The following is a 27,952-nucleotide window of genomic DNA, read 5'->3' as shown; positions in this document are numbered from 1 at the left end:
GGCTTGCAGAGCAACAGGAACCAGGAGTCTTGGCTTTGGAGCCAGCAGACTTGGGCTCAGTCCTGGCCTTGCCCTCCACCAGCCGGACTGCTTCTCCAAGCCTTGGTTCCCAGGCTGGGTTGACCCAGGGATGACTTTGAGGGTTGAGCACAGTGTCTGGCACACGTAGGTACCGCAGAAATGGTAGCTATTATTATTATCATCATCATCAGCATCCTTGCACATTCAGATTTCCTCAGCTCACCTGGGACCTATAAAAAGCTGCGCCACATTTGGCTAATATGAGGTTTGAATTCCCACTGAGTGCTCTTGATCCGATTTTATCTTTGGTACCAGCAACTAAGGCGAGTTCATTACACATATTCTCACGATCAGCGTGTAAAACAGCAGGTCCCCAATTAAGTTTTTAGAAGTTCAGTGGCTTCACTTGAACAGCGACAATGGTAAACGTTCCTGAGAGCTAAATAAGAGATCTGAAGCTTCTCTGTTGCAAGAACCTTGGCTGTTTCAAATCCTGCCATCTTTTTTTCCCCAAGGAGTTACTCTGGACCTCAAGCTTGGATCTGTTTTCCCCCTAAAATGTTTCTCTGTGGAGCCTGGTTCCCCAGCCCAGTCATCCACAGTGGGCAGGTTCATTCCAGAGCCTGGTAACCACCACTGAGAGGGCTGAGGGCATCCCTGCCACCGGGCTGTCCTGGAGACGGGCCTCCCGGACACAGGCTGGTCCACGGCCAGCCCAGCCCAGTGCTGTCTGCGCCCAGTTGCCGGGTGTAGTCCCATTCAGCAGGGATCTGGTGGCTCCAGACAACAGCTGGAGACCAGGACGGGAGACTTCCAGCTACAAGCAAATGTTGCTGCTTCTTGAGGTTGAAATACTCTATCCCCAAAGTGTCCCTTTGGGGACCCGACCCCGCCAGAGGAACAAAAGCTTCCCAGTTCTCTGCGTCCCAGAGACCGTCTGCAGTTTCAGGCACGCACAGCCCAGTGGGGAGAGGGGATGATCACGTGACCCCCAAGCTTGGAGACAAGGTCACCCTTGTCCAGCCCTTTCGTCTCCATAGGAAGAAGGGCCTTGGTTGCCTGACCGAGGATGGTGCTGATGCTGCCCTGGTGCTGGCTCCCGGGTGGGCGGGTTTTAGTGTCCCATCTTGCAGGTTCGGAACAAGGAGATGACGTCAAGGCCAGCAATCCCCAGAGTCCACTCAGATGGGTTTTGGGGGCTCCTCCTGGCGCTGCTTTAGGCAGGACAGTGGTGTGCATCCTGGCTGCGTGTATTTATTTTTCTGTTGCAGGCGGATCCATCTCTAAGAAGTTCATCAGCTAGGCCGCCCCATTTGTCTTCCACCAGCCATTAAAAATATTTTCCTTCAGGGAAGGAAAGCGCTTATGGGAAAGAGAGGAGAGCTCAGAGAAGATAAACACTCAAGTGAAGCTGGCCTGTGAGCTGCCATCATGTGGCAACGGCCACAGCAGGTTAGGGCTGACTGCCTGGGCGCAGGCCGAGGTCAGGAAGGGAGGGGACAGCGGGAGGGGGGCACAAACCCCACGTCAAGGCAGCGCTTTCTGGAGAAGTGTCTGGAATGACTGCTGTGCTGCGCAGCTCTCCTCCCCTGCCCCTCTCTGTTCCGCAATGAATCTCTAGAGTGATACGGCCTTCAAAGTCGAGTAACCAATACACTGTGGATGGCGGAGGAAGCAGCCAGTGGAACTTAAGGCCACTGCCTATGAGTGGATGATTCGTTTTAGAGGAAAAGGTGACTACCAACCAAACGTCTCAGACAAGAGGGCTGTCACAGTTCAGTGAGCGTCGGCATCACTCAGAAGCTTCCCAGGGATTCTGGCGGGTCTGGGGTGGGGCCCAGGAACCTGCATTTCGAACAAGCACACCAGGGATTCTGAGGCAAGTGGTCCAGGCACTGCTCTGAGGAACACGTCTGCATCTGAGGCGGTGGTAACGTGCCCCCTTTTCTCCTTGCCATAACCGGCTGGAGCAGGGAGACTTCCCCCAGCAAATTGCCTCCTGAGAATTTGGACCTGGGGCTCACAGAACCAGCAGTGGCTGTGTGACTGAACCAGGCAGGTCAAAAGCTTGGCTTCCGGGGCTGCCCCCTCTCCTTCCCCACAAGCCAGCTCCCCCCGCCCCAGTCCTGCCCAGGCTCCCCCTCATCTGCCTGAGTGTGTCCGTGACACTGTCCTCAGTAGCCTCCTGGGTGGCCCCAGACACACCCCGGAGATGTCATCTGTGTCCCCATTTCAATGGGCTGTAGAACCCAGGCCTGACCCTCCCTGGGTCTCAGGCTGCCTGTCCGGGCCTGACAGCTCTGCCTCCATGTCCCACGGGACCTCACTCGACTCAGCCCAAACAGAACTCAGTGTATCTTCTCTCTCTTCCGGTGCCTTTTACGTCCTTTATCGAAAAGACTGGCTTCTCTCTCTCCCCAGCACCCAAGTCAGGATACTTGGGCATCACCCTAGACACTCCCTTGTTCTTCACCCCCCAGCTCCATTCTAAAATAACAAGGAACAGCCACCACTTACTGAAAACATACCACAGGTAATAACTCATCACAACTCGATGAGGTAAATAAGTACTGTAATTGCCCTCACCTGACAGGTGAGAAAACAGGCACCTGGGCGCCCCCCCACCCGCCACGCCCGAGGTCACGTGGTGGTGGGGTTGGGGGATAAGCCAGGCCCCTGGCCTGTGGCGGTGGCCAGCTCTCTGTCAGGCCCTCCCCTCCCTCCACGGCGCTAGTGTGGGGGCCTCGGCATCTCCCGACTGGCCTCCTCGCCCTCGGTCTTACCCCACACTCCGACCTGTTTTCCAAATGCAAGTAGGAAATCCTTCTCACTGGGAATCTGGCATTGCTCCTCCACTGAAACCCCTCAAAGGCTCCCTGTTTTACACCCCTGGCCTCACAGCGAACCTATGGTGGGAGCTGAATCCTGCAGGCTGACTCAGCCGTGCTCTTAGTTTACTGCCCCGCACTCCTATCAGAGCCTCAGCTTCCTCATCGTCAAAACAGGGACCACAGGACCCACTGAAAGGGCCACTGGGGTGCACGGCTCCTCACGAGAGAGGGCAACTCACAGCCGAGCTTCTTCCGTGTTATAAAAAGGAAGGGGTGGGGGGAAAGGGGAGAGGAAGAGCTGGCTGCTCTGAAAGGCAGGGAAACCCATGTGGACGATAATCATGCAGCATGCTAGCCTTCTCGACCTTCTGAGACGTAGATGCCGTGCATCTTACAGGAGGGGAAGCTGGACCGACTGACCTGAGGCCACTTCGGACCCAGGTTTTCTGAGTGCAGAGCCCTGTGCCCTTGCCCGTGGCCACCCTGTGTCCACCGTGCACCATGTGAGTTTGGAATCTCAACTCTTCAGACCTTACCGGCCGGAGATCGGCTGTGGGTCAGAGATGTGATGAGAGCTGAGCGACTGGAAGACGCTGACCCAGGGAGAGCCCGAGGTCCTCCCAGCGCGACACCTTCCTGGCCTCGGGCTTGGGAGCCTCCCGTAAACACGACAACCTAGGGCCCATCTCGATTTCTACAACAATGAGAATATTTATTTTTTCCAGACGGTAAAAATAACATTTTTCTCTCTTTTGTAAAAGTTAAGTACCATTACATTCCATTTTCTTAAATAACAATCCTAAAAATATATATTAAATTGTATACAGTGCGTCACACTTCATCTTATATTTTAAAATACATGATGTTTCTATTTTATTCTCAAAGTTGTGTATTAAGAGCATATTTACAAATAAAGCCTTGTCATCCAAAGTCAGGATCCCTGCGGGAAGGTGAGTCTGGATGTGGGCAGGTGCTGACGCCGTGTGGACCCCTCGGCGGCAGCCCCCCAACCGTGTGCTCCTGACGATACGTCCTTTCTGAAGCAGTAGATTGACCTCAGACTTTTCTCCACACCCCACTGCTGCCTCGTTAAATATGTTCAACTTGGCAAGACGGGAACCTGGGAGATGGGCCCCCTGGGGTCTGCAAACAGAGGGTGAGGCCCATCCCCCAGGCCAGCCAGCCTGAGGGGAGGCAGCTGCGGCTGGAAGGTCTGAAAAACACCCCGCGCCAGGGTAGCTAAGCTGAGAGCCCTGGCCAGGAGGTAGAACAGTGAGGAGGGTAAACAAAGACACCAGAGGAAAACAATCAAAAGGTTAAACATTCCCAAGGTGGTAGCAAAAGCAGACATCAAACAGCAAGGAGAAGACTGGACACCCAAGAGGGCAGCAGTTGACCGGGCTACAGAGTGGGGGCCACCCGGCTCTGCGGGAGGCCTGGGGTGCTCATCAGACAAGGGGATGGGACCTCGGAGGCCGTTCCCCTGTAAGTGCTAGGGAATATGAAGTGCCAGGAAGCATGGGGGCTTGGTGACAGGCTGCATGCCCTGCTGGTGTCAGGACGACCTGGCCGGACACTGAGCAGGTCAGGCCACTCCTGCCTGGGGCTGACGATAGGCCATGTGGGTGGGGCCGTGCCCAGGCGTGCCCATCCATGCGTTCAGCCTAAGGGCCAGGACAGCTGTGCTTGCGAGTGCTTTGATTGTTGCGTTGCCAGTTTCTGGTCGACTGGAGTCTTGAGCCAGAGCCCACACTTCAGAAGTTACAGCAACCTGGTTACCTCGCTCATGCCCAGAAAGGGGGGGCCTCACCCTTTTCTCAGGGTCACCCCTTTCCAGTCCCCTCCAACCCCCACTTTCTCGCCTCTAAAGTGGTTTCTTAGCAGATCAAGTGCTTCCTCCTTCGGTGCTCCTGGTGCTCCTGGGTGTGTGTCTCCGCTCTTCTGGGACAATTTACATCTCCGGTGTTTACTTAGCCGCAGGGGGCCCTCTGGGGGATCACGCTTACAGAGGTCGGCCTGGGATAATTTATGGCCCTCTCCCCCCATGCTGTCCTGAGGCCGGTTTGGGATTCCCGGGGCTGCTCCGGGGATGGTAAGTGGGTCCCAGGGTGCTGGGCTGTGCCTGGGGTGGCAAGAAGGACAACAGTGGGGTCACAGCCCTTCCGGGGTCTCTGAAAAAGGGCTGCTCCAGGTGCTCAGACACACCGTGACCTGAAGTCACGAAGTGTGAAGAGGGCAGGTGGGCCCACAGGATGCACCAAGGCCAGTGATCAGAGGGAGCCCACGGCTGCGAGCAACTGCCCCTGGCCGGCTGGACCCCTCCTGGGTGGGATTCCACATTCCCTCTGTGCTGCGTGGACCTATTCACAGCACAGGGCCCTCTGTGGCTGCACACACCTGACACTTGTGTTTGAGAGGAGATTCCATAAAGGCCAGGAATAGCTTGGAGGGGAGACTGCACACGTCAGTATATTCCAGTGGTCCTTGCACTCAGCAGGCCTGTCTCCAGACCCTGGGGCCGGCAGACAGCTGCTCAGGGTAACCGCCCTTTCTAGATCAAAGCCTCACCCGGTGCCTGGGGCAGCGCCCCCACTCTCCCGTGGACACGTGGCATTTCCCTCTCCAAACGCCCCTCGCCCACCCTGCCAGCTCCCAGCGTCTCTCCTGGTTGCCGGTGTCGCCTCCCAGCTGGCCCCACGTGGCCCTCTGTCTTTCTGGGAGCCGGGCGCAGACGTCTGCCGGTGTGGAGAACCCTAGGGAAGGCCACAGCAGGCAGTAGCTCAGGGGCTTGGCGAGGGGGGCAAAGTGCCCCAAACAAGGAACCTGTGAGGCCAGGGGCACAACGAGGCCCAAGGCTCGAGTGCCTGCGGGAGAGCCACACTCCGACAGAGGCCAGGCCCGGCCTTCGGGGTCCCAGGTGCTCCTCCCGGCTGCTGTGGACGAGGCTGCTCTTGGACGGGTCGGCGGGGCTTCTGGACGGGGTGGCACTGACTCCCACCGCCCGCGGCCGCTGCAGCTGCAGCTCTCAATCTTCAGAGGCCTTTCCTCAGTGGGGCTCCCGTTCCCACACTCTCCCTCCCCACTCCACATGCCACTCTCTGTGGCTCCCCTCCCCGTCTGGGAGGCAGAGGGTGTGGGAGCAGGAACAAGAGGCCTCTCCTTCCCCACTGAGCCATTCCAAAGCCCACCCTGTCCCCATAAGAAGAGGCATGGAGGCCGCAGAAAGCACAGGCCATTGGGAATTTTTCATCCTCTTTTAAAATAAGGGACACTTAAAGGACGGACTGCTGGCACCCTGTGTCACACGTTGCTTCCTGGATGCTCAACCACATTTACACTCCCTGTTCTGAACTGAGAGTCAGCTTAGGAATCCTGAGACGGGGCCTGGCTCAGGCTCCACAGGACGAGCTGCTTGGGGGAGAGGTCACCAAATCCAGCCCAACAAGGAGCTACTGAGCACCTAGAAAAGCTTTCGGTAAAGTCTACTGCATGAATAAATGAATGGATGTTTCCTATGACCACCCCTCAAACTTGTCTGCTGGTCACCAAGCTGCAGAAGAAGCCAGAGAAAGAAGCCCATCGGTGAAGGCGTCAGGTTTGACATGACAGGCCCTCCCAGGCTGGAGGCGGCCCATTCTCGCCCGGAGCCCCAGAGTCAGCACAGAACGTGGGTTTCCGTCATGCTTTGGGGGGGCCAACCCCCAGGACAGCCTCAGAACTCTCTATGCCTGGCTTGTTCCAAACCATAAAGACCAGGAGAAAGCGATCTGTGTGTGGACAAAACTGAGAAGAAGCACTACCTACCCACTACCTGACAGTCGTCTAGAATGTACCTGAGCCCAGTGCTGGACACAACCATCTCTGTCATCTCAGCCCCACTGTCCCGACACCCTGTTCCTAGATCAGAGAGAGAGAGATGCAGGAGGCACGGACCGTGGGACCGTGAGTCTCTCTCCTAAGTGCAGTGATGAAGCAGGTCGAATCCAGGCTATGCTGCCCCTATGGCCGGTGCCCCAGAAGAGGCTGAGGGAGAGGCAGGAAGAGTCAGTCAAACGAAACCACGGGAGAAGTGGTCCCCAGGGGCCTCGAGCTCAGAGGGATCTCGTGTCCTGGGCACGGAGTGGGGAGGTTTTAGTCACTCACAAGAGGATTACGGTCATCTTGTTGACTCTGACCCTTGAGCTTCTTCTTAAAGATGGAAATCGAAGTAGAAGGCTTATAAAAAATGCTCCAGATTTCCCCCGACGTCCCTGGTTGACGACAGTCCCTAAGGTCCCCTAAGGCAGGAACACGATGGGATCTGTCAAACAAAAATAACTTAATTTTTCAAGTAGAATAGAACAAAGCGTCCAAAACAACCTACCATCTCATGAGATACCTGTACCTATAAAATGGGACATTCGGTGAGGCGAGGCCTCAGGAAACCTCATAGCAGCCTTTAGAGACCCAAGGGACCGCCTTGTGGATGACCTGCGCCCTGTGGGATAGCAGTGCAGTGGGGCAGGTTCCAGCTCAGTGTAATGAAGAACCTTCTAGCTGGCAGGATTATTCAAATCTGGAAAGGGCTGGCCTGAGAGATTATGAGTTTTCAAAATACTTCTTTCTTTTTAAGCAGAAGAACTCTTTTCAAATGACACTTATTCAGAAGCCCACCTAGCTAAACAGGATGAAGGCAAGCCTGCTCTTCTTGGACTAGGACCTGCCTTTCTACCCACGCCTGCCCTGCCCCCGTGCCAGCCCCCGGCACTGCTTGACAGGGAAGCTGCAGAGGGGCTCGGTGTCAGATGCACGTCAGACACGGGCTTTGGGGCCTCAGTGTGCGGTGAAGTGCTGGGCCCTACAGAGAGTGTCCTGCGTTCTCCCTGCTGTGGGGGACATGCAGACGGGACTGTGCCTGAGAGGCTTCCCCAGAACGTGTGAACTGGGACTTAAAAAAAAAAAAAAGAGAAACACAGATATAGAAGCTCAGTAAACAATAACAAGGACATTGTTTCCACTGAAAAATGTAAAGTGCAGGGTGGAGAGGCCTATGGGTGGTGCCGAAGTGGCCAAGGGCAGCCTTTACAGGGCAATGGAGGAGCCAGAATTTAATGTACAAAGAAGTCTGTGGCAGAGAGCAAGCCAGAAGGTCAGGGAAAAGGTAGCTTTTACAGGACACCAATGCTCAGGAAGGCCTTGAAATGGAGAGAGCCCTTATGTCAATTATATCTCAGTAAAACTGAGAAAAAAGTTTTACTGAGGAAAAAAAAGAAATGGAGAGAGCCTGGACTGGGAACCACAGGAAAGACAGAGCAGAGGGCTAGGAAAATTAGCACCCCCCTCCGTAGGCACACAAACATCAGTGCATGAACAATCGCCCCTTTCCTGGAAGGCAGAACAGTTAAACCTGAACAGCGGAAGTAAGGGGAGGAAATATTTTTTTCCAAATTGGTCAGAACTGAAGGATGAAGCTTTTAAAAGCTTCTTAAATAATTGTTTTAAAATAATTATTAAGCAATAGTTAATAAAATGTTGGAATTCTCTTCCTAAGAATGTCTCACAGTTTCTAGAAGGCATCAGGAAATATGCCTGGTATTGTCCTAGGAATCTTTGCTCTTACGTAAAGATCTCTTCAAGGGGCCAGCACGAGCCAAAAAATGGAAATTGTCCTGTTTTATGCCCAGACTATTTCAATCCTCCTTGAAATCGTATCCTTTAGACCCAGGAGCACACACAATCCCTCAAACCTAGTGAGATTTGTCCAGTTGTACATTTCACTCTACAGGGAATGAGGAATGTCTATGGCCTCATGCTGCCCAGCACTGAGGACTCTGGAATCATGTTCCGATATTACAAGTGTTCTCAGACAACTGAAGCGTAGTAGAAAAGGAGCCCTGAGCCTTCCCCTCCTGGAGTCGGGCGGCTCTCATACTCACTTGAAAGTGATGTGCAGAAGTATCTTTGCTATGATGGCTGTGACTGTGAGGATAAGGAGCGTTGCCAGGCCATACACTGTCCATCCTGCAAGTGCAAAAGACAGGGGTGATCGGACTGTGTGTGTGAGCTCACTTTTCAGAAGGAGGTCTGAGTGAGCCCTGGCGGCTCAGAGAAATAGGCCTGGCTGAGGAGCTCCCTGCAGGTGGGGGTAGCCACGCAACGCAGCTCGAGCTGGGCTGGCCCGGAGTCCCAGGCCTTCTGAGCACCTCGCCTTGCTCTAGACTACCTCCTGGAGAGAAGCAGGCAGCGTGGTCCAAAGCACACTCAACTTGGAGTTGAAAGGGGTGGTGCACATTCTGTCCCTACCACTGGAATCACTGTGCGACCGCAGACAAATTACATAAACTCTCTGGGCCTCACTTCCTCATCTGAGGAATGGGATGTGTGACTTGTGAAATCCTACAGATACACAAACAACAGGATACACAGGAAGGGGCTCTCCTCCCTGACTTCCTGCTGTGAGTCCTGCAGGGGAAAACCTCTAGTCCAGGGAATCGCGAATGGTATCTGCAGCTCTACCAGCTTGTAAAGGCTCCAACTTCCTTGGCAGAAAAGAGAGAGTGACAGTCCGTACCCGACCAAGTTAGCCAGCTTGAACCATAAGATCACCACCCTCTCTCCACCCGTCTCCTGAAGGACCTGCCTTCACAGCTCTGGTGACTATCTGACTTCTTCTTTTGCTTTTTGTCTTTCTCCTTCCACTTGTCAGCCACAGGAGGGCAGGGATTTTGTGTGGTTCGCTGTACAATCCAGTGCCTAAGACAGAGCCTGACAGCATTAAATCACTTACACATCTTCCGAATGACTGAATAAACACAGCTCTGGCAACTGCCGATGCACTCAGAGAGCTACAACTTGGGGCCGTAGGAAACACTGGGTTAGCTGATTAATCACCATGTACTAAAGGCAGCCGTGTTGGATCTTGGAGGTAAGGACTAAGGAATCAAAAAGAGAAAATGTCCCTCCAAGGCCAGGACAAACAGAGTCATGAAGCCAGGACCCCCAGCCCGCCTTGGAAAGAGAAACACCTGAGAGAGCTCTGTTTCTGTAACCACCAAGGGCACTACCCCCAAGCTCTGTGGCTCCCACCCCTTTGATGGTGTCTGGGAACTGCTACCTGGCACGGTCTGGGGTGGGTGGCTGGGGCTGGTGGTGATGACGTAGAGGACTTTGGAGGACCGGGCAGCGCTGACACTGAGGTTGGCCTGCTCCGTGATCACCTCAGCCAGCGTCTGGTTGGCAGTGGGCCTCTCCTGTGGCGGGTCTTCCTTGACGGCTGGAAGATCAAAAGGAATTAGCTGGGGGAAAGCTGGTGGAGACAACGAAGAGGATGAGGCACTGGTCATGAAGAGAAGGCAGTTTTCTATGGTTCAGTGCTGGGGGCAATTCTTGGCCCCGCTGGCCCCAAAGCAGAACCTGCCAGGCTCTGGCTCCGAAGGAGCCATTTGACGTGTCTCTGCATGGACACCTGAACATGCTTTAGGGTTTTCCTTCCCTTGTGCCTCTGCAGCTATGGTCCCTCTGCCCCGAAGGCCCTCTTCCTTCCTATCTGTCTTCCCCAGTCCTACCTGTTCTTTCAGCCTGTCCCACCCGTGAGGAGGCCTCCTCCTCCTTCCTGTAGCTGCACACTGACTGAACTCTTCTTGAGGCCCTTGACGTCCAGGACAGAGACTAGGTCGTGGACACCTGCTGTGTTCTCATGTGCGGGCAAGGAGGTGTGCCTAGCACACGTGTGTTCACATTACAGGGGCAGGAGTGCAGCTCCATGTTAGGAGGGTCTGAAGATGGTAAACCAGGCTTTGGGGATTGGCTGGGATGTTCAGAGGCAGGAGGATGGACCAAATGACCTCTCTAGAACCTTCCAATTCTACCTATCTCAGCTCGTTCTTTTAGTTAGTCTTTTAACTCTCCCATGAAAACTGTCATGAGAATGACTAAAACAGCAGAACTCACACAGAACAGTGGCACCTCGTTTCTGTATCATGAAGTGGGTACAAGTTATAAAATAGGAGGCAGGAAAACCTGCAAGTTGAGTGGGCAGATCCTGATGCACAGTCCTTCTGGCAAGAAGCACCCGAGGTCCACACGTCACAATGAGGTTCAAGGGGAGCCCGAGGAGGCCGGGGTCTTACCTTGGTACAAGACAGCAAATCCCTGGGCCTGATTGATGCGATCAGAGAAGAAATACAAGATGACAAAGTCCAGAGAGATGTTAAAGGACGAAGGTGGGCGGTTCCTCCCGTTGAAACGGACCAGGACACGGTGGGTGTAGCCGTCCAGCAGCTCTACCATGTCTGCAGAATCCCGGATGTCAAACAAGGCGAAGTTGAAGTAGATGTGGGAGGCTCCCGGGACCCGGATGGTCCAGTAGCAGACCCTCCCTGTGGCATACGCGTCAGGAAAGTCGGGGGAATAGACCACGGAAGTCATGGCCGAGTAATTCCCACCACAGGCACCAACCAGAGCTGCAGGAGACAAAAGGACACCAGCCCTCAGGCTGGGGCTCGGCCACAGGGTTCGCTTTTCAACCTGTTACAAACAAAACTTCCTAGCTGATGGGATCCAGTTTGGGATGTTGTTTTTTTTTTTTTTTTTTTTTTTTTTTTTTTTTTTTAAATTAATTAATTAATTTATTTATTTTTGGCTGTGTTGGGTCTTCGTTTCTGTGCTAGGGCTTTCTCTAGTTGCGGCAAGCGGGGGCCACTCTTCATCGCGGTGCGCGGGCCTCTCACTATCGTGGCCTCTCTTGTTGTGGAGCACAGGCTCCAGACGCGCAGGCTCAGTAGTTGTGGCTCACGGGCCCAGTTGCTCCGCGGCATGTGGGATCTTCCCAGACCAGGGCTCGAACCCGTGTCCCCTGCATTAGCAGGCAGATTCTTAACCACTGCGCCACCAGGGAAGCCCTGGGATGTTGTTTTTTGTCTGCAAAACCGGACTGTCTTATGTTTCAGGATTGAATCACAGAATGAATCGCTTAAACCCTGAACAAATGACTGGAGGCTTTTTATTTTTTTCCCAGGAGACCTTAAAGTTAGCACACAGCACAGCAGTGCGGCCCCGGTGGGGGCCAGGCTGGAGTCAGAGAGTCTGGGTTCGGAACCAGCTGGGCCATTGATCCCAGGGGCCATACTTCACATCCAGGCCTCTAGCTTCTCGCAGCTTTGAGGGTGGAGAGACCACCACCTACCTGCTCTCATATCACATAAATGTGTGAGGACAGATGAGACAAAGCACATGAAAACACAGGACCTCTCTGCAGGGGGCACTCAATGAGGTAAGGTAGTAAAAAGCCGAGGGCATCCCAAGTACCTTAGGGGTGCGAGGTTCATTTGAGGGGCCACACTTGTTTTTCAAGTGGGAAACTGTGGCACAAGAAATGACTTTCTCAGAGGGTAAGCTCACTGATCACTCTGCAGCAACACATTTGATGTCTCTGGACTCCCGGTTCTGAGTGGCAGATACACTTCACTGTATCTTACGTGCTGAAGTGCAAATAAGATCCTGGAAATGAAAGTCCTCAAGAGGGAGGGTAGGGCCGGGATTTAAAAAGCAGGCTTTGGGGGAGTTCTGCTTCCCTTTAGGATGTAGAAAGCTGCTTTCATCCTAACAATGAGAAAAAGCTCAGAACTTTTCTTCAACCCATTAGAAAGCTGAGATCTCAAGACAACCAAGGCAATTTAATTCTGAAAAGTAAGAAGCTCCTCTGAGGAGAGTCAGGCCACACAAAGTGTTTCATCGTCGACGGAGCACGAGAGGAAGAGGGCTTCGCCATGAAAGTAAATAAGAAGAAAGCAGCTAAAATTTTAACAAATTTCTAAAGGCTGAATGTGGGCTAGCCTCTCAGTCCAGGATGTCCGGGGACCCCAGACACAACAGGAGTCTGCACTCGCTTGCAAGCAATTCTGTGCAGGCCTCCACCCAGGGCCCACGAGAATGACCAGGGTAGGGCAGGAGATCAAAAGGTCCCCATTGGTGGCACCAGTGAGCAGGAGGTGATGGGTAGGAGGTGATGAGCCACTGCTGGGGGACAGGCCTGAAACCCTGCCCTCTTCCAGGACCCTCCTCTCAAAGGAAACAAAAGCCTTAAGCTGCAAGGGGAGGGGCAGCAAACCCTCCTGCTCCCAGGGCCAGGGTAGAAGCCCCTGGGGAGGGAGCAGGAGACTCTCTCGTTCCTGTCAAAGTAACCAGGCAAAGACTCATTGCTTCTGGGGGAAGAGCAGAGGCAAAAGCCATCAGCCCCTGGTTGCCTTGAGCCCCAGGATCCTGCACCAATGCAAAGCAGAGGTCTGCTACCCAGTGGAGGGGCAGGAGACCCTCTTCTTCCTGGGAGCCCCCACAGATACAAGGCAGTGCTCGGCTGCCAGGAGAGGGGTATTTGGGGATGCTGGAAAGACCCCATCCCTGAGGCCCAGTGACACGACGTGTCTGAGATGGAGGATGGGGCAGGAGAACCAAGAACCCCCAACCACACGACGAGCACAGCACCAAGTAACAAGCAGCAGAAGTCTACCATCGAGGGAGGGGAAAGGTCACGGGCATGGAGGAACTGCTCAAAGCTGAGGGTGGAATGGGAACAATGAAAAAACCCCACTGGCATCCCAGGCTCCACACTGAGCACGAGGTAACAGCAGCCATCATGGGAGGAAACTGAAGGCTGACATGCACTGCAGGTGATGATAGGAACAGGGAAACCCAAACCCAGCTCGACCACTGACAGAAAGGCTCAATCAATCCCCACACCGAGCAGGCCTGCCCATTTCCAGGTGTAAATACACTTCCTCAGCCTCTACTATCCTTCTACATATAGTGTACGGTATCCAATACAATATTACAACACACAAAACATAAAAGCAAGCAAGCAAGAAAGAAAGGAAAATAAAAGACACTGTCGGGACTTCCCTGGTGGTGCAATAGTTAAGAATCCGCCTGCCAATGCAGTGGACCCGGGTTCAATCCCTGGTCGGGGAAGATCCCACATGCCGCGAAGCAACTAAGCCCGTGCGCCACAGCTACTGAGCCTGCGCTCTAGAGCTTGCAAGCCACAACTACTGAGCCTGCGTGCCACAACCACTGAAGCCCGTGCGCCTAGAGCCCGTGCTCCACAACAAGAGAAGCCAGCGCAATGAGAAGCCCGCGCGCCGCAACGAAGACCCAACGCAGCCAAAAATAAATAAATAAATAGATTTATATTAAAAAAAAAGACACTGTCAAGCGATAAAACATCTGGTAATCATATCACAATATATATACATATTGAGTGATTATGTTGTACACCTAAAACTAATACAGTGTTATACGTCAATTATATCTCAATTTTTAAAAAAGAAGATAAAACAATCCACAGAACCAGACTCAATAATGACCCAGACATTAGAACTACCAGACAGAAAATATCTAGGGGAAAAGATGGACAACATGCTTGAACAGGTTGGAAATTTCAGCAGAGATATGGAAACTACAAAAAAGAGTCAGATGTAAATGCTATAAATAAACAATATTAGAGATGAAGGATTCCTTTGATGGGCTTAGAAACAGATTACACACACTGAGGAAAGAATCAACACGTTTGAAAATAGGTGAGTAGAAATTATCCAAAATGAAACACAGAGAAAAAAATAAATGAAAAAAGCAGAACAGAGCATCCAACAGCTGGGGCACAATATCAAATGGTCTAACAATATATAATTGGAGTCCCAGAAAGAGAAGAAAAAGAGAATAAGATAGGAGAAATAGTTGAAGAGATAATGGCTAAGAATGCTCCAAAGTTGATGAAAGGTTATTTAAGAATCTCAGCAATCTTCAGGCAAATAAAACAAAAATTTGAAAAACAAAGGGAATTCCCAGGCGGTCCAGTAGTTAGGACTCGGCGCTTTCACTGTCGAGGGCCCAGGTTCGATCCCTGGTGGGGGAACTAAGATCCCACATGCCGTGTGGCATGGCCAAAAAAAAAAAAAAGAAGGTGAAGTAAGGCTTTCTCAAACAAAAGCTGAGAGAAGCCATTGACAGCAGACCTGCATTAGAGAAGATGCTAAAGGAACTTCTTTAGGCCGAAAGAATATGATACCAGATGGCAAATAAGAACATGAAAAGATGTTCAACATCATTAGAAATTATGGAAATGCAAAGTAAAACCATGAGTTACCACGACACACATGATAGAATGGTTAACATTAAAAAACAGACAATACAAAAGTGCAGGTGAGGATGAGGAGCAACTGCAAATCTTATATCTTGTCAGCCAGAGTGCAAAATGGTATAACCACTTCAAAGAACAGCTGGCAGTGTCTTATAAATGCTGAATATGCACTTAGTGTATGGCCCAGAAATGCTGTAACTCCTAGGTACTCACACAAGAGAAATACAAACACATGCTCACACAAACACCTGTACATGTGTGTGTACAGCAGCCGTACAGCATCTTTATCACAGACTGATATTTATCGATTGGTAAATGATGAATGAGTTGTGATACATCTGTACAAAGGCATGCTTCTTAGCAATAAAAAGGAACTACTGAAACAACACAAGTAAATCTCAAAAGTATTTTTCTAAGTGAAAGAAGCCAGACGCAAATGTTTAAGTACTGTATAATTCCATTTATATGACTTTGTTCAGAACACAAAACCATACAGATGGAACACGGGATCAGTGGCTGCTGAGGGCTGGGGGTGGTGACCACAAAGGGGCACAAGAGAGCTTTCTGAGGTGACAAAAATGTCCTATATTTCGACTGTGTACATATTTGTCAAATCTTATTGGACTATGCAACTAAAAGGGTGATTTTACTGTATGTAATTTCACCTCAATAAACCTAAATTAAAAAAATAAAGATTCCTGGGTTCTAATCTTGACTTTACCATGTACTAAGTATGAATTTGAGCAAGATACTTATCTTCTGTATACCTCAGTTTGCTCATCTATAGAATGAAATTAGTAATAGTTTCTCCCTCATGAGGTTTTAAGAATCAAAATGAGTTGATACATGTAAAGTGTTTACTATGAGATCTGGTACAGAGTACAAGCTCAGTTACGTGTTAGTTATTTTATTATTATTATTATTATTTGAAAAGAAAAAAGTGTCCAGGCTAAACTGATATTTCAACAGCAAAGGCAGACAAACTCAGAAATTTCGATTCCTAGATGCGTGCCGTGCTTACAGTACATCCAATTCAGCAATTTTGAGAATAAGCACGTGACATCTATGATGGATTATTAAAGTTCAGTGATAATTCAGGAAAAAAGGAAACTTACATTTCGGATAATAAGGAAACTTAAAACTTACGAATATATTCAAGATCTTATTTTTTGAAGGGGACATTGACCTGACACACAACCTAGGATGTGTCTTTCAGTCCGTGCATGTCATTGTTTAATTGGAAGCATTTTTTTCCCTTCAGTGGCATATAAAATATTGTTGCATCTCACAACTGATGGCATCTTGGAATCTATGAAATGCAATTACTAATATAGTCCCAGCTGTCAGATCCTACCTGTCCTTAGGCCCTCAATCTTTTTCACCATTAATCTCCTCCCTTCCCACCAAAATGTACGTTCCATGAGGGCAGGATCTCTATCTGTGGGACTCTGGGCAAGTTACTAAACTTTTATAAGCCTCAGTTTTCTTGTGGGGCAAGTAAGGATAACAGTACCTGCTTCACAGTATTATGAGAATTAAGGGAGAGAATGCCTGGGAAATGGAGAGCACAGTGCCCTGTAAATATAAGTGCTCCACTAATGTTACCAAGTATGACCCAACCTATATGACTCACTTCTCCCTTCAGTGCCTAGAAGATGAGGGAGGCCAAGAGGGTTGCTTGGGCAGTCCCTGTGACCTGTTGCTGACGCCGGCCTATCCGCTCTTCTGTTTGGTTCTGTTAATTCAATACATTTAACTCTGGGGGCAGCAGAGGCTCTGAAGCCTTCATCAGCGCCACATTTACACACAGAACACAACCTACTTCAGCAACCTCCCTAAGCTCATGAGAGCTTGCTGGAAAATCAGCCACAGAGCCTGTGACAAATCACTGGATGTGGCAACAACCACTGAGCAGACAGCTTCCGCCCGCTGCCTGAGTAGTCTCTCTCCCGAGGTTGTTGTTCTGGGACACAGAGACTGCAACCTGGTCCCTTTCTCACATCTAACTCTCCTCCAATCTCTTTGGAGAGGCACCTTTGCCCTCCCAAATTACAGGATAGTCTACAGTCACCATCTCCGAAATGCTCAGCCTCATCAGTGGATCATAAGGATCTCCATGAGGCAGTACTTAAGCTCTTTAAACTATTTTACTCCTAACAGATGAAACTTTACAGATTATTTCTACAGTGCTGCATTTTGTACCTTTCTTTACAAAGCTGTGGGGTGTGAATTATGAGTTGGCTGCTGTCAGGGGCCCCTGTCAGTCAACACACATCAGGGCCTCTGAAGACTGGAATGGGCAGCCTCTCAGTGCCACTGTTTTTAGTCCTCGAGGGCATGGAAGCCAGAGGGGGCAGCTTCTAGAGACCTGCGGAAGGGGCCAGTTTGATCATAATCTGAACAACCGGGCAAACTTTGTTCACATACTTTTAAAGCATTAAACTGGATCTGGTATTATGATCTATTTTGTTACTGTTAATAAAAGGGATTTTTAGCTGCTGAAACTAGAAAAATAAAAAACTGTGGCAAACCTGAGTTTGAATCCTGGCTCTGGCACTTATTAGCTTGGACAAATTATTTAATCTTTTGATCCACAGCTTCCTTACCAACTGGGCTGTTGCAAGGATTAAATAACAAAATAAACAAGTGCCCCAGTATCAAGTCTAGCATGAAGCAAGCACTCAATAGAGAGCAATTATTTTCATCATAATTAATTTGTCTTAGGGCACTTTTGTGTGAAGCCCAGTACTATCTCCTAGATATATTTCTAGTATCAAAGATGATACTTGGTACAAAGATGACTGACTTTAAACCAAATTATTTCCATTTGATGCTCCAGTAGAGGCACTGTGCAAATAAAACATAATTTATCTGCCACACTGCAGATACCCAATAAAAATGTGCTAAATGAATGAAAGAGTATCATATAAAAACTACACTTATTTTTATTGATATGAAATTCACCATTTTAACCATTTAAAAGAGTACAATTCAGTGGTATTTAGTACTGTCACAATGTTGTGCATCCACCACTACTATCTAATTCCAGGATATTTTCATCACCCCAAAAAGAAAACCCATACCTCCTAAGCAATCACTTCTCATTCCTCCGCTTTCCCCAGCCCTTGGCAACCATTAATCTGTTTTCTGTCTGTATGGATTTGCTTATTCTGGACATTTCTTATCAATGGAATCATTAAATATGCGCCCCGTGTGTCTGGTTTCTTTCACCGAGCATCATGTTTTCAAGGTTCCTCATGTTGTGGCAGGGGTCGGTAATTCATTTCTTTTTGGGGCTAAATAATATTCCCTTGTATGGACACACCACATTTTGTTCATCCATTCGTCAGTTGATGGACATCTGGGTCGTTGCTACTTTTTGGCTGTTACGAATAATGCTGCTATGAACATTCATGTACAAGCTTTTGTGTGAACATATGTTTTCAGCTCTCTCGGGTATATACTTAGGAGTGGAATTACTGGGTCATAAGATGATTCTGTTTCACGTTTTGAGGAACTGCCAGACTGCTTCAAAGGAGCTGCACCATTAACATTAATACCAGCAACGTACAGGGTTTCAATTTCTCCATATTCTCACCAACACTTATTTTCCATTAAAAAAAATTAACACTATATTCTTTTTAAAGTAGAAAAACAGGTAGTGAACCCACACACCCTCCTTCTGTTTACTGTCTACGCCCACGGTTTGTTGGTGTTGTGAGTCCTGGCAAGTTATTTATCCTTTCCACAACCTAGGACTCTCTTCCTCTCCACAACCTAGGACTCTCTTCCTCTCCACAACCTAGGACTCTCTTCCGTAAAATGAGAGGGATAATAATAATGCCTTCCTCAGATGGCTGCCAGGAGGGCCCAATGTGACAATTCTTATAAAGCCTTACATACTAGGGACTCAGTGTTTATCTCCTTATTTTTTTTTACTTAAGAGTATACCAGGCACTCTGTAAGGTCAGCCAACATACTCTCCTGGGTTGGGGTGTTGAGGCAGAGGATTTTATAACAATGAACTCTGGAGATGAAAGGCTAAATGGACGTGCAGCACATATTATTTGCCAACTATTCTCCCTTAAACATTAGCTAAGGTGCAGCCTTTAACAGAGGTACTAACACTGAGCAAAACAGGATGTGTAGGAAGCCACTGGCAGTCTCCAATGGGCACACAACTAAAAAGACCAACAATTAACCACGTGAGTTTTGCTCACCAATCCTCCCGCTGTCCTCCCCCCACAAAAAACACATTTTTGACAGTGTCTAAGCTGTAACCTGCGAAAGCATCAGTTATAAACTCGGGCTGGGTTTTACAGACACCATGTGTAGTGGCTGAATCATGTTCTCCAAAAAGATATGTTTAAGTCCTAATGCCTGGTGTCTGTGATGGTGACCTTATTTGAAAACAGGTTAACTGAGGCGGTACTAGATTAGGGTAGGCCTAATCCAATGACTAGTGTCCTTGTAAGAGGCACAGAGGGAAGTCAGTCACGTAAGGAAGACAGAGGCTGGAGTGATGCAGCTACCAGTCAAGGAATGCCGAAGACTGCCAGCAATGACTGGAAAGTAGGAAGAGGCAAAGGAAGATTCTTCCCTGGAGCCTTCATAGGGAACATGGCCCTGACAATGCCTTGATTTTGGACTTCTAGGCTTCCAAACTATGAGAGAAGAAATTTCTGTTGTTTGAAGCCACCCAGTTGGTGATAATTTGCTATGGCAGCAGCCCCAGGACACTGACGCACCACATGACATTCTGGCTTAAAACTGAGCCACTCAGCCTAGTCAAGATGTCAGCATCTACTCTAGCCTGGGGACTAACAACACTGTAGACTCTACAGTGTATCTCAGTAAGCTCAAGCCTTTCCCTTCGTCTGCCTCATCTGTGACTATCTCCTTTCTGCCATCTTAAAATCTGGCGCTGCATTGGTACGAGGGCGCTTGCAAAGTCTCATTACCACTGCTAGATGTGGGTGGATTACGGGGGATCAAGTGGCCCAGAGGTTGAAGAGGTCAAGGCCCCAGGCCATACCCCGTTTAGATGCTCTGCCCTGGCCAGCATCTCACAGGCGTGGCGGGTCAGGGAGGAGACGGGTCAGGGCACACTCAGTACCAGGCCTGGAAAGACAACTCGAAGCTTTGCATCTCTTCTCTGCTCTATCACAGTAAGATATAAATCTCAGATGCCTCAGAAAACACTAAAAGGACTTGCAAATTACATTAAACAAGAGGATCTTAAAGCTGATACTGAACCATTACATCAGTGTCCCTATTACCTTTTCTAGGTTGTCTGAGCATCTCACAATAGGTCAGGGCACAACTGTAAGTAATTACTTGTTGAAGGTCTGTGCTCCCTTCTAGAGTCTTCTGGTTCAGTGCTGTATCTCCAGGGTCTGGTCAGTGACTGCCTGGCCTGCAGTAGGTGCTTAATAAATACTGCCAAGTGAATGAATGGATAACGGGGAGGGAGGAAGCAGAGGCAGGCCAGTTCCTCAGGCCCAGGGTTCCCGTGCCTTGGACAGTGCCGGGCACAGGGCATACTCACTGTCAAAGACGATGATCCTGCCATCGCCCCCACAGGGCTGGGTGTGATCCCCGAAGCAGACGCTGTTGCACTCCGTACTGGCTGCCTCCCCGTACTTCCAGTAATCAGGACTGTTTCCACAGAAGCAAGCATAGCCTGACTCCATCCCGGCAAACTGCCACGACAGAGAAGCAGCACTTGGTAAGCGTCAGTCAGGGGTGTCGGTGGCCTGAAGGAGCCTGGCAGATTCGGCCCCCAGCAAGCAAGCACTTCGTCTTCCCAGCCCACGTTCCCCGGGGACCTCTGCTTCATCCCACCCTCACCACACTTCATGACATGCAGACCGGTAACTACACACCACCACAGTGCTTCCCCTTCAGTAAGCATCCCTTATTAATGTTTGTATTTCTACTATATTTAAGTAAGTTAAAGGCAGGGGGGAATCTCATTAACTTGAAACTTTAATAATAATAACAGCTAAACATTTTACTGAATGTTTACTATGTGCCAGGTGGTAAATGCTTTAAAGTTAGTCCTCACAGAAAACTTACTGTAGGCCCCATGTAACTTTTTTTTAATATATTACCATACAGTACAACTATTTATATGGTACACAGTCCTATGAATTTTAACCCACGTATAGATTTGTACACCCACCACTACAATCAGGATACAGAACAGGTGCATCACCCCAGGAACCTTCCTTGTGCTATCGCTTTATATAATAGTTCTCCCTCTATAACCCCTGGCAACCACTAATTAGTTTTCTATACTATAGTTTTATCTTTTCGAGTATGTCATATGCTATAGACTGAATGCCTGTGTCCCCCCCAACCCCCGAAATTTATATGTTGAAAGCTAATTCCCAATGTGATGGTACTTACTGGTGAGACCTTTGGGAAGTGAGGGCTCGCTCTCATGAATGCGATTAGAGCCTTTATAAAAGAGACCCCCTTGCCCCTTCTGCCATGTGAGGACACAGTGAGAAGATGGCCGTCTATGAACCAGGAAATGGGCCATCACCAGACACCAAATCTGCCAAAGCCTTGATCTTGGACTTCTCAGCCTTTAGAACCATGAGAAATGAATGCTTGGTTTAAGCCAACCATTTTGTACAGCAGCCGGAATGGACTAAGACATTGTATACTGTACATGGAATCATATAGTATGTTATGTTTTGAGACTGGCTTCTTTCACTCAGCATAATGTCTCTGAGGTTCATCCAAATTGATGCAAGTATTTTCTAATTTGCTGAGTAGTAGTCTGTTGTATGAATATACCACAGTTTGTTAATCCATTGGGTTGTTTTTAGTTTTTCATAATTATAAAATAGAGCTGCTATAAACATTTGTGTAGATTTTTGTGTGAACATAAGTTTTCCTTTCTCTAGGGTAAATACCTAGAAATGGGATTTCTGGGTTGTAATTTCTCTACAACCTCACTAACACTTGCTTTTGTCATTTAAAAAAAATTACAGCTGTCCTAGGTTATTTATTGTATGAAGTGGTATCTCATTGGTTTTGATTTGCATTTCCCTAAAGACTAGTAATATTCAGCATCTTTTCATGTGCTTATTGGCCATTTGTACATCTTCTATGGAGAAACGTCTATTCAAATCCTTTGCTCATCAGGGCTTCCCTGGTGGCACAGTGGTTAAGAATCCGCCTGCCAATGTAGGGACAAGGGTTTGAGCCTTGGTCTGGGAAGATCCCACATGCCGTGGAGCAACTAAGCCCGTGAGCCACAACTACTGAGCCTGCGCTCTACAGCCTGCGAGCCACAACTACTGAGCCCGCATGCCACAACTACTGAAGCCTGCGTGCCTAGAGCCTGTGCTCCGCAACACAAGAAGCCACCGCAATGAGAAGCCTGTGCACCGCAACGAAGATCAGCCCCCGCTAGCCACAACTATGCCATGGAGCAACTAAGCCTGTGCACCACAACTACTGAGCCTGCACTCTACAGCCTGCGAGCCACAACTACTGAGCGCATGCCACAACTACTGAAGCCCGCATGCCTACAGCCCGTGCTCCACAACAAGAGAAGCCACCGCAATGAGAAGCCTGTGCACCGGCAACGAAGAGTAGCCCCCGCTCGCCGCAACTAGAGAAAGCCCATGCGCAGCAACAAAGACCCAATGCAGCCAAAAATAAATAAATAAATAAATAAAAATTAAAAAAAAAAATCTACAGGTCGTTTGCTCATTTTTTAGTTGGGTTGTTTGTCTTTTGATTGTCACATTGTAAGAGTTCTTTATATATTCTGGGCATTAGATTTTTATTCAGATATATGTTTTGCAAATATTTTCTCTATTCTGTGAGTTGTTTTTTCACTTTCTTAATAGTGTTCCTGATACATAGAAGTTTTAAATTTTGATGAAGTCCAATTTACTTATTTTTTCTTTGATTGTTTGTGCTTTTGGTATCATAACTAAAAAAACCAGTGCCTAATCCAAGGTCATGTATATTTGTACCCATACTTCTTTCTAAACTTTTATAGTTTTAGCTATTACATGTAGGCCTGTGATCCATTTTTAATTAATTTTCATATGTAATATGAGGTAGGGGTCCAAATTCATTCTTTTCCATGTGGATATCCAGTTGTCCCAGCACTATTTGTTGAAAAGACTATTCTTTCCCCATTGAATGATATGGCACCCTTGTCAAATATCAGTTGGCCTTGAGACTTCCCTGGCGGCCCAGTGGCTAAGACTTTGCCTTCCAATGCAGGGGGTGTGGGTTCGATCCCTGCTCGGGGAGCTAAGATCCCACACGCCTCAGGGCCAAAAAACGAAAACATAAAACAGAAGCAATATTGTAACAAATTTAATAAAGACTTTAAAAAAATGGTCCACATAAAAAAAACTTTTTAAAAAAATATCAACTGGCCTTAAATAAATGTATGGGTTTATCTCTGGACTCTAAATTCTATTCTATTGGCTTATATGTCCATCTTTATGTCAGTACTATAGCTATTTTTTCAGTAGTATAAAGTTATGATGTGATGTAAGGACAGGGGTTCATTTTTTTCATAAAGAGCTCCAGTTCTCCAGAACCATTTGTTGAAAGACTATCCTCTCTCCCACTGAATTACCTTGGCATCTCTGTTGAAAATCAATTGTCCATCTAAGTGCAGGTCTATTTCTGGACTCTCTATCCAGTTCCATTGATCTATAACAAAGGTTGGAAAACTCCTTCTATAAAAGGTCATACAGTAAATGTTTTCAGCTTTGTGGGTCACACGGTCTCTTCTCAACGACTCAACATGAAAGCAGGCCTGGACAATATATACAGGAATGGGTGTGGCTGTGTGTCAAGAAAACGTTTTTTTTTTTTTACCGAAATATGTGGGTGGTAGGATTTGGCCCACACGCCAAATCTGACTCATGATCTATGTGACTATTCGTATGCCAATACTACTGTCTTGATTACTGTAGCTTTACAGAAAGTCTTGAGATCATGCAGGGCAAGTCCTCCTAGGATGATCTCTTTAAAAATTATTTTGGTTATTCTAAGTTCTTTGCCTTTCCATATAAATTCTAGGATCAGCTTGTCAATTTAAAAAAATCTGCTATGATTTTGATTAGGATTGTATTGAATCTATAGATCAATTTGGGGAAAACTGACATTATAACAATATTGAGCCTTCCGATCTATGAACAATGTCTATGTCTCCATTCATTTAGGTCGTCTTTAATTTTCCCTTGCCATGTTAGTAGTATTCAGTGTATAGGTCTTCAATATCTTTTGTTAAATTTATTTCTGTTATTTATGCTACTGTAAATGGCATTTAAATTTTTGTTTTAATTTTTAAAATAAAACTTTAATTAAAAATTATTTTCAAAATTAATTTTTAAATTGAAAATTTATATTTAATTGTTCACTTTTAGTATATAGAAATGCAACTAATTTCTGTATATGACCTTATAAACTGCAACCCTGCTAAATCTACTTATTAGTTCTAATAGCTTTTTCATAGATTCCTTATGTCTACATACATGATCATCTTGTCCATAAAGAAAGAAAATTTTACTTCTCCCTTTCCAACCTACATGCCTTTTATTTACTTTTCTTTCCTTATTTTATTGGCAAGGACCTCCAGTACAATGCTCATCAGAAGAGGTGGCAGTGGGCCTCACTGTTTGTTCCTGATCATACATGTAAAGCACTGAACCTTTCACCACTGAATATAAATTTAGCTTTAGGGTTTTTGGTAGATGCTCGTAATCAAATTGAGGAAGTTCCCTTCTCTTCCTAGTTTGCTTATGACTTTTCTCATTAATGGGTGTTGTGTTTTCTCAAATACTTATGCTGTATTTTCATTTTGAAATAATTCCAAACCTACAGAAAAATTGCAAGAATAATACAAAGAACTGCCCTTTCCCTCTCACCTAGAGACCCACATTCAAGTTGGCAACTGCCTGCACCGTATCCTTTGTAGAAAAGGATCCAATCCAGCATCACAGACATACTTAGCTGTCGGGTCTCCTCAGTCTCCTTCAATCTGGAATAGCTGCAGGCCTTCCTTGACCTTTGTGACCTTAACATTTTTGAAGAATAAAGCCTATTTTGTGGAATGTCCCTCGTTTCAGATTTACCTAGTGTTTCATGCTTAGATTCATATTATGCATTTTTGGCAGACAATCACCAAAGTGATGTTATGCTCTTGACAGGTCAGGCGGGACACAATGTCTAGTGGTCCCATCACTGGTGATGCTAACTTTGATCACCTGTGTACGGTAGTGTATGCCAGTTTTCTTCACTGTAGAATTACCTGTTTTCCCTTTATGGTAGTATTTTGTGAGGAGATCTCTGAAGCTATATAAATATCCTGTGCCTCACGCAACTTTCACTCACTAGTAAAACTTTTACTCACCATCCATGAGGATGTGGAATATTTACATACCTTCATATTTGTTCTCTGAATCAATTATTACTATGATGGTGGCCAAATGGTGAATTTTCTAATTCCATCATTTCTTCTACATTTATTAGTTGGCATTCTCCTGTAAGGAAATCCTTTTCTTCTCCTCATTTATTTATTCACTTTTTTGTTTTTAACATCTTTATTGGAGTATAACTGCTTTACAATGGTGTGTTAGTTTCTGCTCTATAACAAAGTGGATCAGCTATACATATACATATATCCCCATATCTCCTCCCTCTTGCATCTCCTTCCCACCCTCCCTATCCCACCCCCTTTAGGTGGTCACAAAGCACCGAGCTGATCTCCCTGTGCTATGTGGCTGCTTCCCACTAGCTATCTATTTTACATTTGGTAGTATTCAGTTATTTTTTTATATCAGCGTGAATTTGCAGATTCTTATTTTATTTAATGGAGTATATTTATTATTCTTATTATTTGTTTTGAAGCTCAAATTATGTTAGATTTAGCCAGTGGGAGTCCCTCCAAGCAGGTTCCTGTGTCCTTTTGACAAGTCCCTCACATTCCTTACTTTCTTGTACAAGATGTTTCAGGATCATCTTGTGCTTTCTCAGAAAAGAAAAAAAAAAACAACCTTATCTTGCGATTTCTGTAGAATCAGCAATTTTGTCCAAGGAGCCCTAGTTCTTTTTAATGGAGAACAGTATTTATAAACCAAGATATGAGTGCTAAATGTGACCTTTACTACCAGTGTGTCACTGTTCCCAGGCCTTCTCAGTGGACAGAGCTAGGAAATATACATACATACATACACATACACACACACTTTTATACTTAAATTTATTTCTATCTCTCTCTATATGTATCAGAAACCATGCACTACACTAATAACTTCAATCCCTGTCCAACACTATAGACTTCATTCCAGTTTTCCCTGGCTTTCTTCTCTAATAGTGAGAAACCTGGCTCCCATTATCCTCAATATAGTTACTTATATGCTCAATCTTTTGCAAGCAACCAATCGCTTGATCACGTTGGGCCAACTGCCTTGCTCAGCTACCTGGCCCACAGAGGCCCTGAACCCTGCCAGTCTATTCTCCTCGCTTGGGCCTGATTAATGATCTTTTGACTGAAGAAGGAAGGAAGGAAGGAAGGAAGGAAGGAAGGAAGGGAGGGAGAGAGGGAGAGAGGGAGAGAGGGAGGGAGGGAGAGAGGGAGGGAGGGAAAGACTTTCCTTTCTTTTTTTTGATACAATGAACAAGAGCATTATTGAACCTTAACGGCCGACGAATGAGTTTCAGATAGAAGAATGGATAGGAAGGAAAGAAAATATTTTGGACTGGTGTCCAGGCTAGGGCCCCCTAATGTATCAAAGAAGTAACCACTACCTTGGCTTATTCCCAGATCCCCCACGGAGCCAGAGATGTCTCTGCTCATAACATGCAGGGGCTCAAGGACACATGTAACTGTGTTGGAGGTCAAACTGGGATGCAGATATTGGTGCTTTTCCTCCCCTTTTCTCGTAGTCTTTGGACAGAGTGCTGCCTCACGCCCCTGAATCCCAAGCCTCACTCTTCCTCCAACTTCTCCTTGGCAGAAAAGTATACAGTCATATAGCTTCACAGGTTGTTTTTTAAAATTTATATGTTTTAAAGGTATCTTAGCAGAATGCACTTACACCTTTATCTTTTTCTATAGATACATAGCCACAGAACCGTTACCTTGAACCTTTGACTCCGACAAAAACTGATGCAGGTTTGTATGGTAAGTCTGTTAGACGTTTTACTGGCGCCAGTTAGAGGAGGTGGGTTTCCATGATCCTTGTAGCAGCCAAGGTTTCCAGGCACTGAAGAAAAAAGAAAAACAAAAGAACTTTACAACATCTGGCTGTGAACACCAAGAGGGAAAAGCGTGTTTTGCCAGGTACTCTCATCTCAGCCAACATTTCCACTCCTAAGGTGCAAATGAATAACAAGCAACAAGCTTTAAAAATGGAAGCCTTAGTGTCCTCTGCTAGCTGCTATGTTTTTGTTTTATTTTGACGAGTGAGGCCCATATAACTAAGCCTAAGAAATTTTTCACCTGTTCAATACTGATAGAATTTAGTATTGACGAGAACTAGGAATAACTTTCTAAAAACAGAGAAGCTACAATATGTAAATTATGTTTCAGAGTCACTGGACAGCAAAAAAAGCCCTTGGAAGCCCACCATCCTATGCCTTGTGCCTTCCCTTGTCCCTTAAAGAGCCCCACAAGTTGGTTTAACCAGGTCCTTTGCTGAATGTATTAGTTTCCTATTGCTACTGGAATAAATGACCACAAATCTAGTGGCTTAAAGTAGCATAAATTCATTATCTTAACTGTTCTGGAGGTCAGATGTACTAAATGGGTCTTTTGGGGCTAAAATCAAGGTGTCAGCAGAGCTGTGTTCCTTCGCAGGCTCGAGGGGACAACCTGTTCCTTGCCTTTTCCGTCTCCTAGAAGCTGCCCCTATTCCTTGGCTTGTGGCTGCCCCATCCCAGCCTCTGCTTGCCCCCCTCTGCTTCTATCATCACATCACCTTCTCTGACTCTAATC

The 27,952-nt window shown here is 47.3% G+C and overlaps 1 protein-coding gene and 1 long non-coding RNA gene across 13 annotated transcripts in view; one reads left to right on the top strand and one right to left on the bottom strand.

The window, feature by feature from the left end:
- Positions 1 to 27,952, bottom strand: part of LOC309639271 (kremen protein 1) — a 145,760-nt gene that overhangs the window by 78,355 nt on the left and 39,453 nt on the right. For 6 of the 12 annotated variants that reach the window (XR_014251568.1, XM_082416287.1, XM_082416289.1 and 3 more), the window contains exons 4-9: positions 27,097 to 27,221; positions 20,513 to 20,666; positions 10,961 to 11,293; positions 9,943 to 10,104; positions 8,768 to 8,852; positions 6,996 to 7,152 (exon numbers count right to left, since the gene is read on the bottom strand). Coding sequence is in view for 10 of the 12 variants with exons in the window: in XM_082416287.1 (XP_082272413.1) it covers positions 6,996 to 7,152; positions 8,768 to 8,852; positions 9,943 to 10,104; positions 10,961 to 11,293; positions 20,513 to 20,666; positions 27,097 to 27,221 (1,016 nt within the window). In the remaining 2 variants the exon portion in view is untranslated. Of the gene's footprint in view, positions 1 to 1,352; positions 1,384 to 1,802; positions 1,867 to 3,388; positions 3,547 to 3,695; positions 7,153 to 8,767; positions 8,853 to 9,942; positions 10,105 to 10,960; positions 11,294 to 20,512; positions 20,667 to 27,096; positions 27,222 to 27,952 lie in introns of those variants that run through there. The other 6 variants (XR_014251569.1, XM_082416290.1, XM_082416291.1 and 3 more) reach the window with 4 other exon arrangements.
- On the top strand, positions 11,318 to 16,281 carry LOC309639331. Its single transcript, XR_014251602.1, has 2 exons — positions 11,318 to 11,393; positions 11,730 to 16,281. It is a non-coding gene; the product is annotated as an uncharacterized lncRNA (long non-coding RNA).

Source organism: Balaenoptera physalus (genome assembly GCF_965194825.1).
Source record: "Balaenoptera physalus genome assembly, chromosome: 12".
NCBI lineage: Eukaryota > Metazoa > Chordata > Mammalia > Artiodactyla > Balaenopteridae > Balaenoptera > Balaenoptera physalus.
Note: the sequence above shows the minus strand (reverse complement) of the source record. Positions and strands in the feature narration are given on the sequence as shown.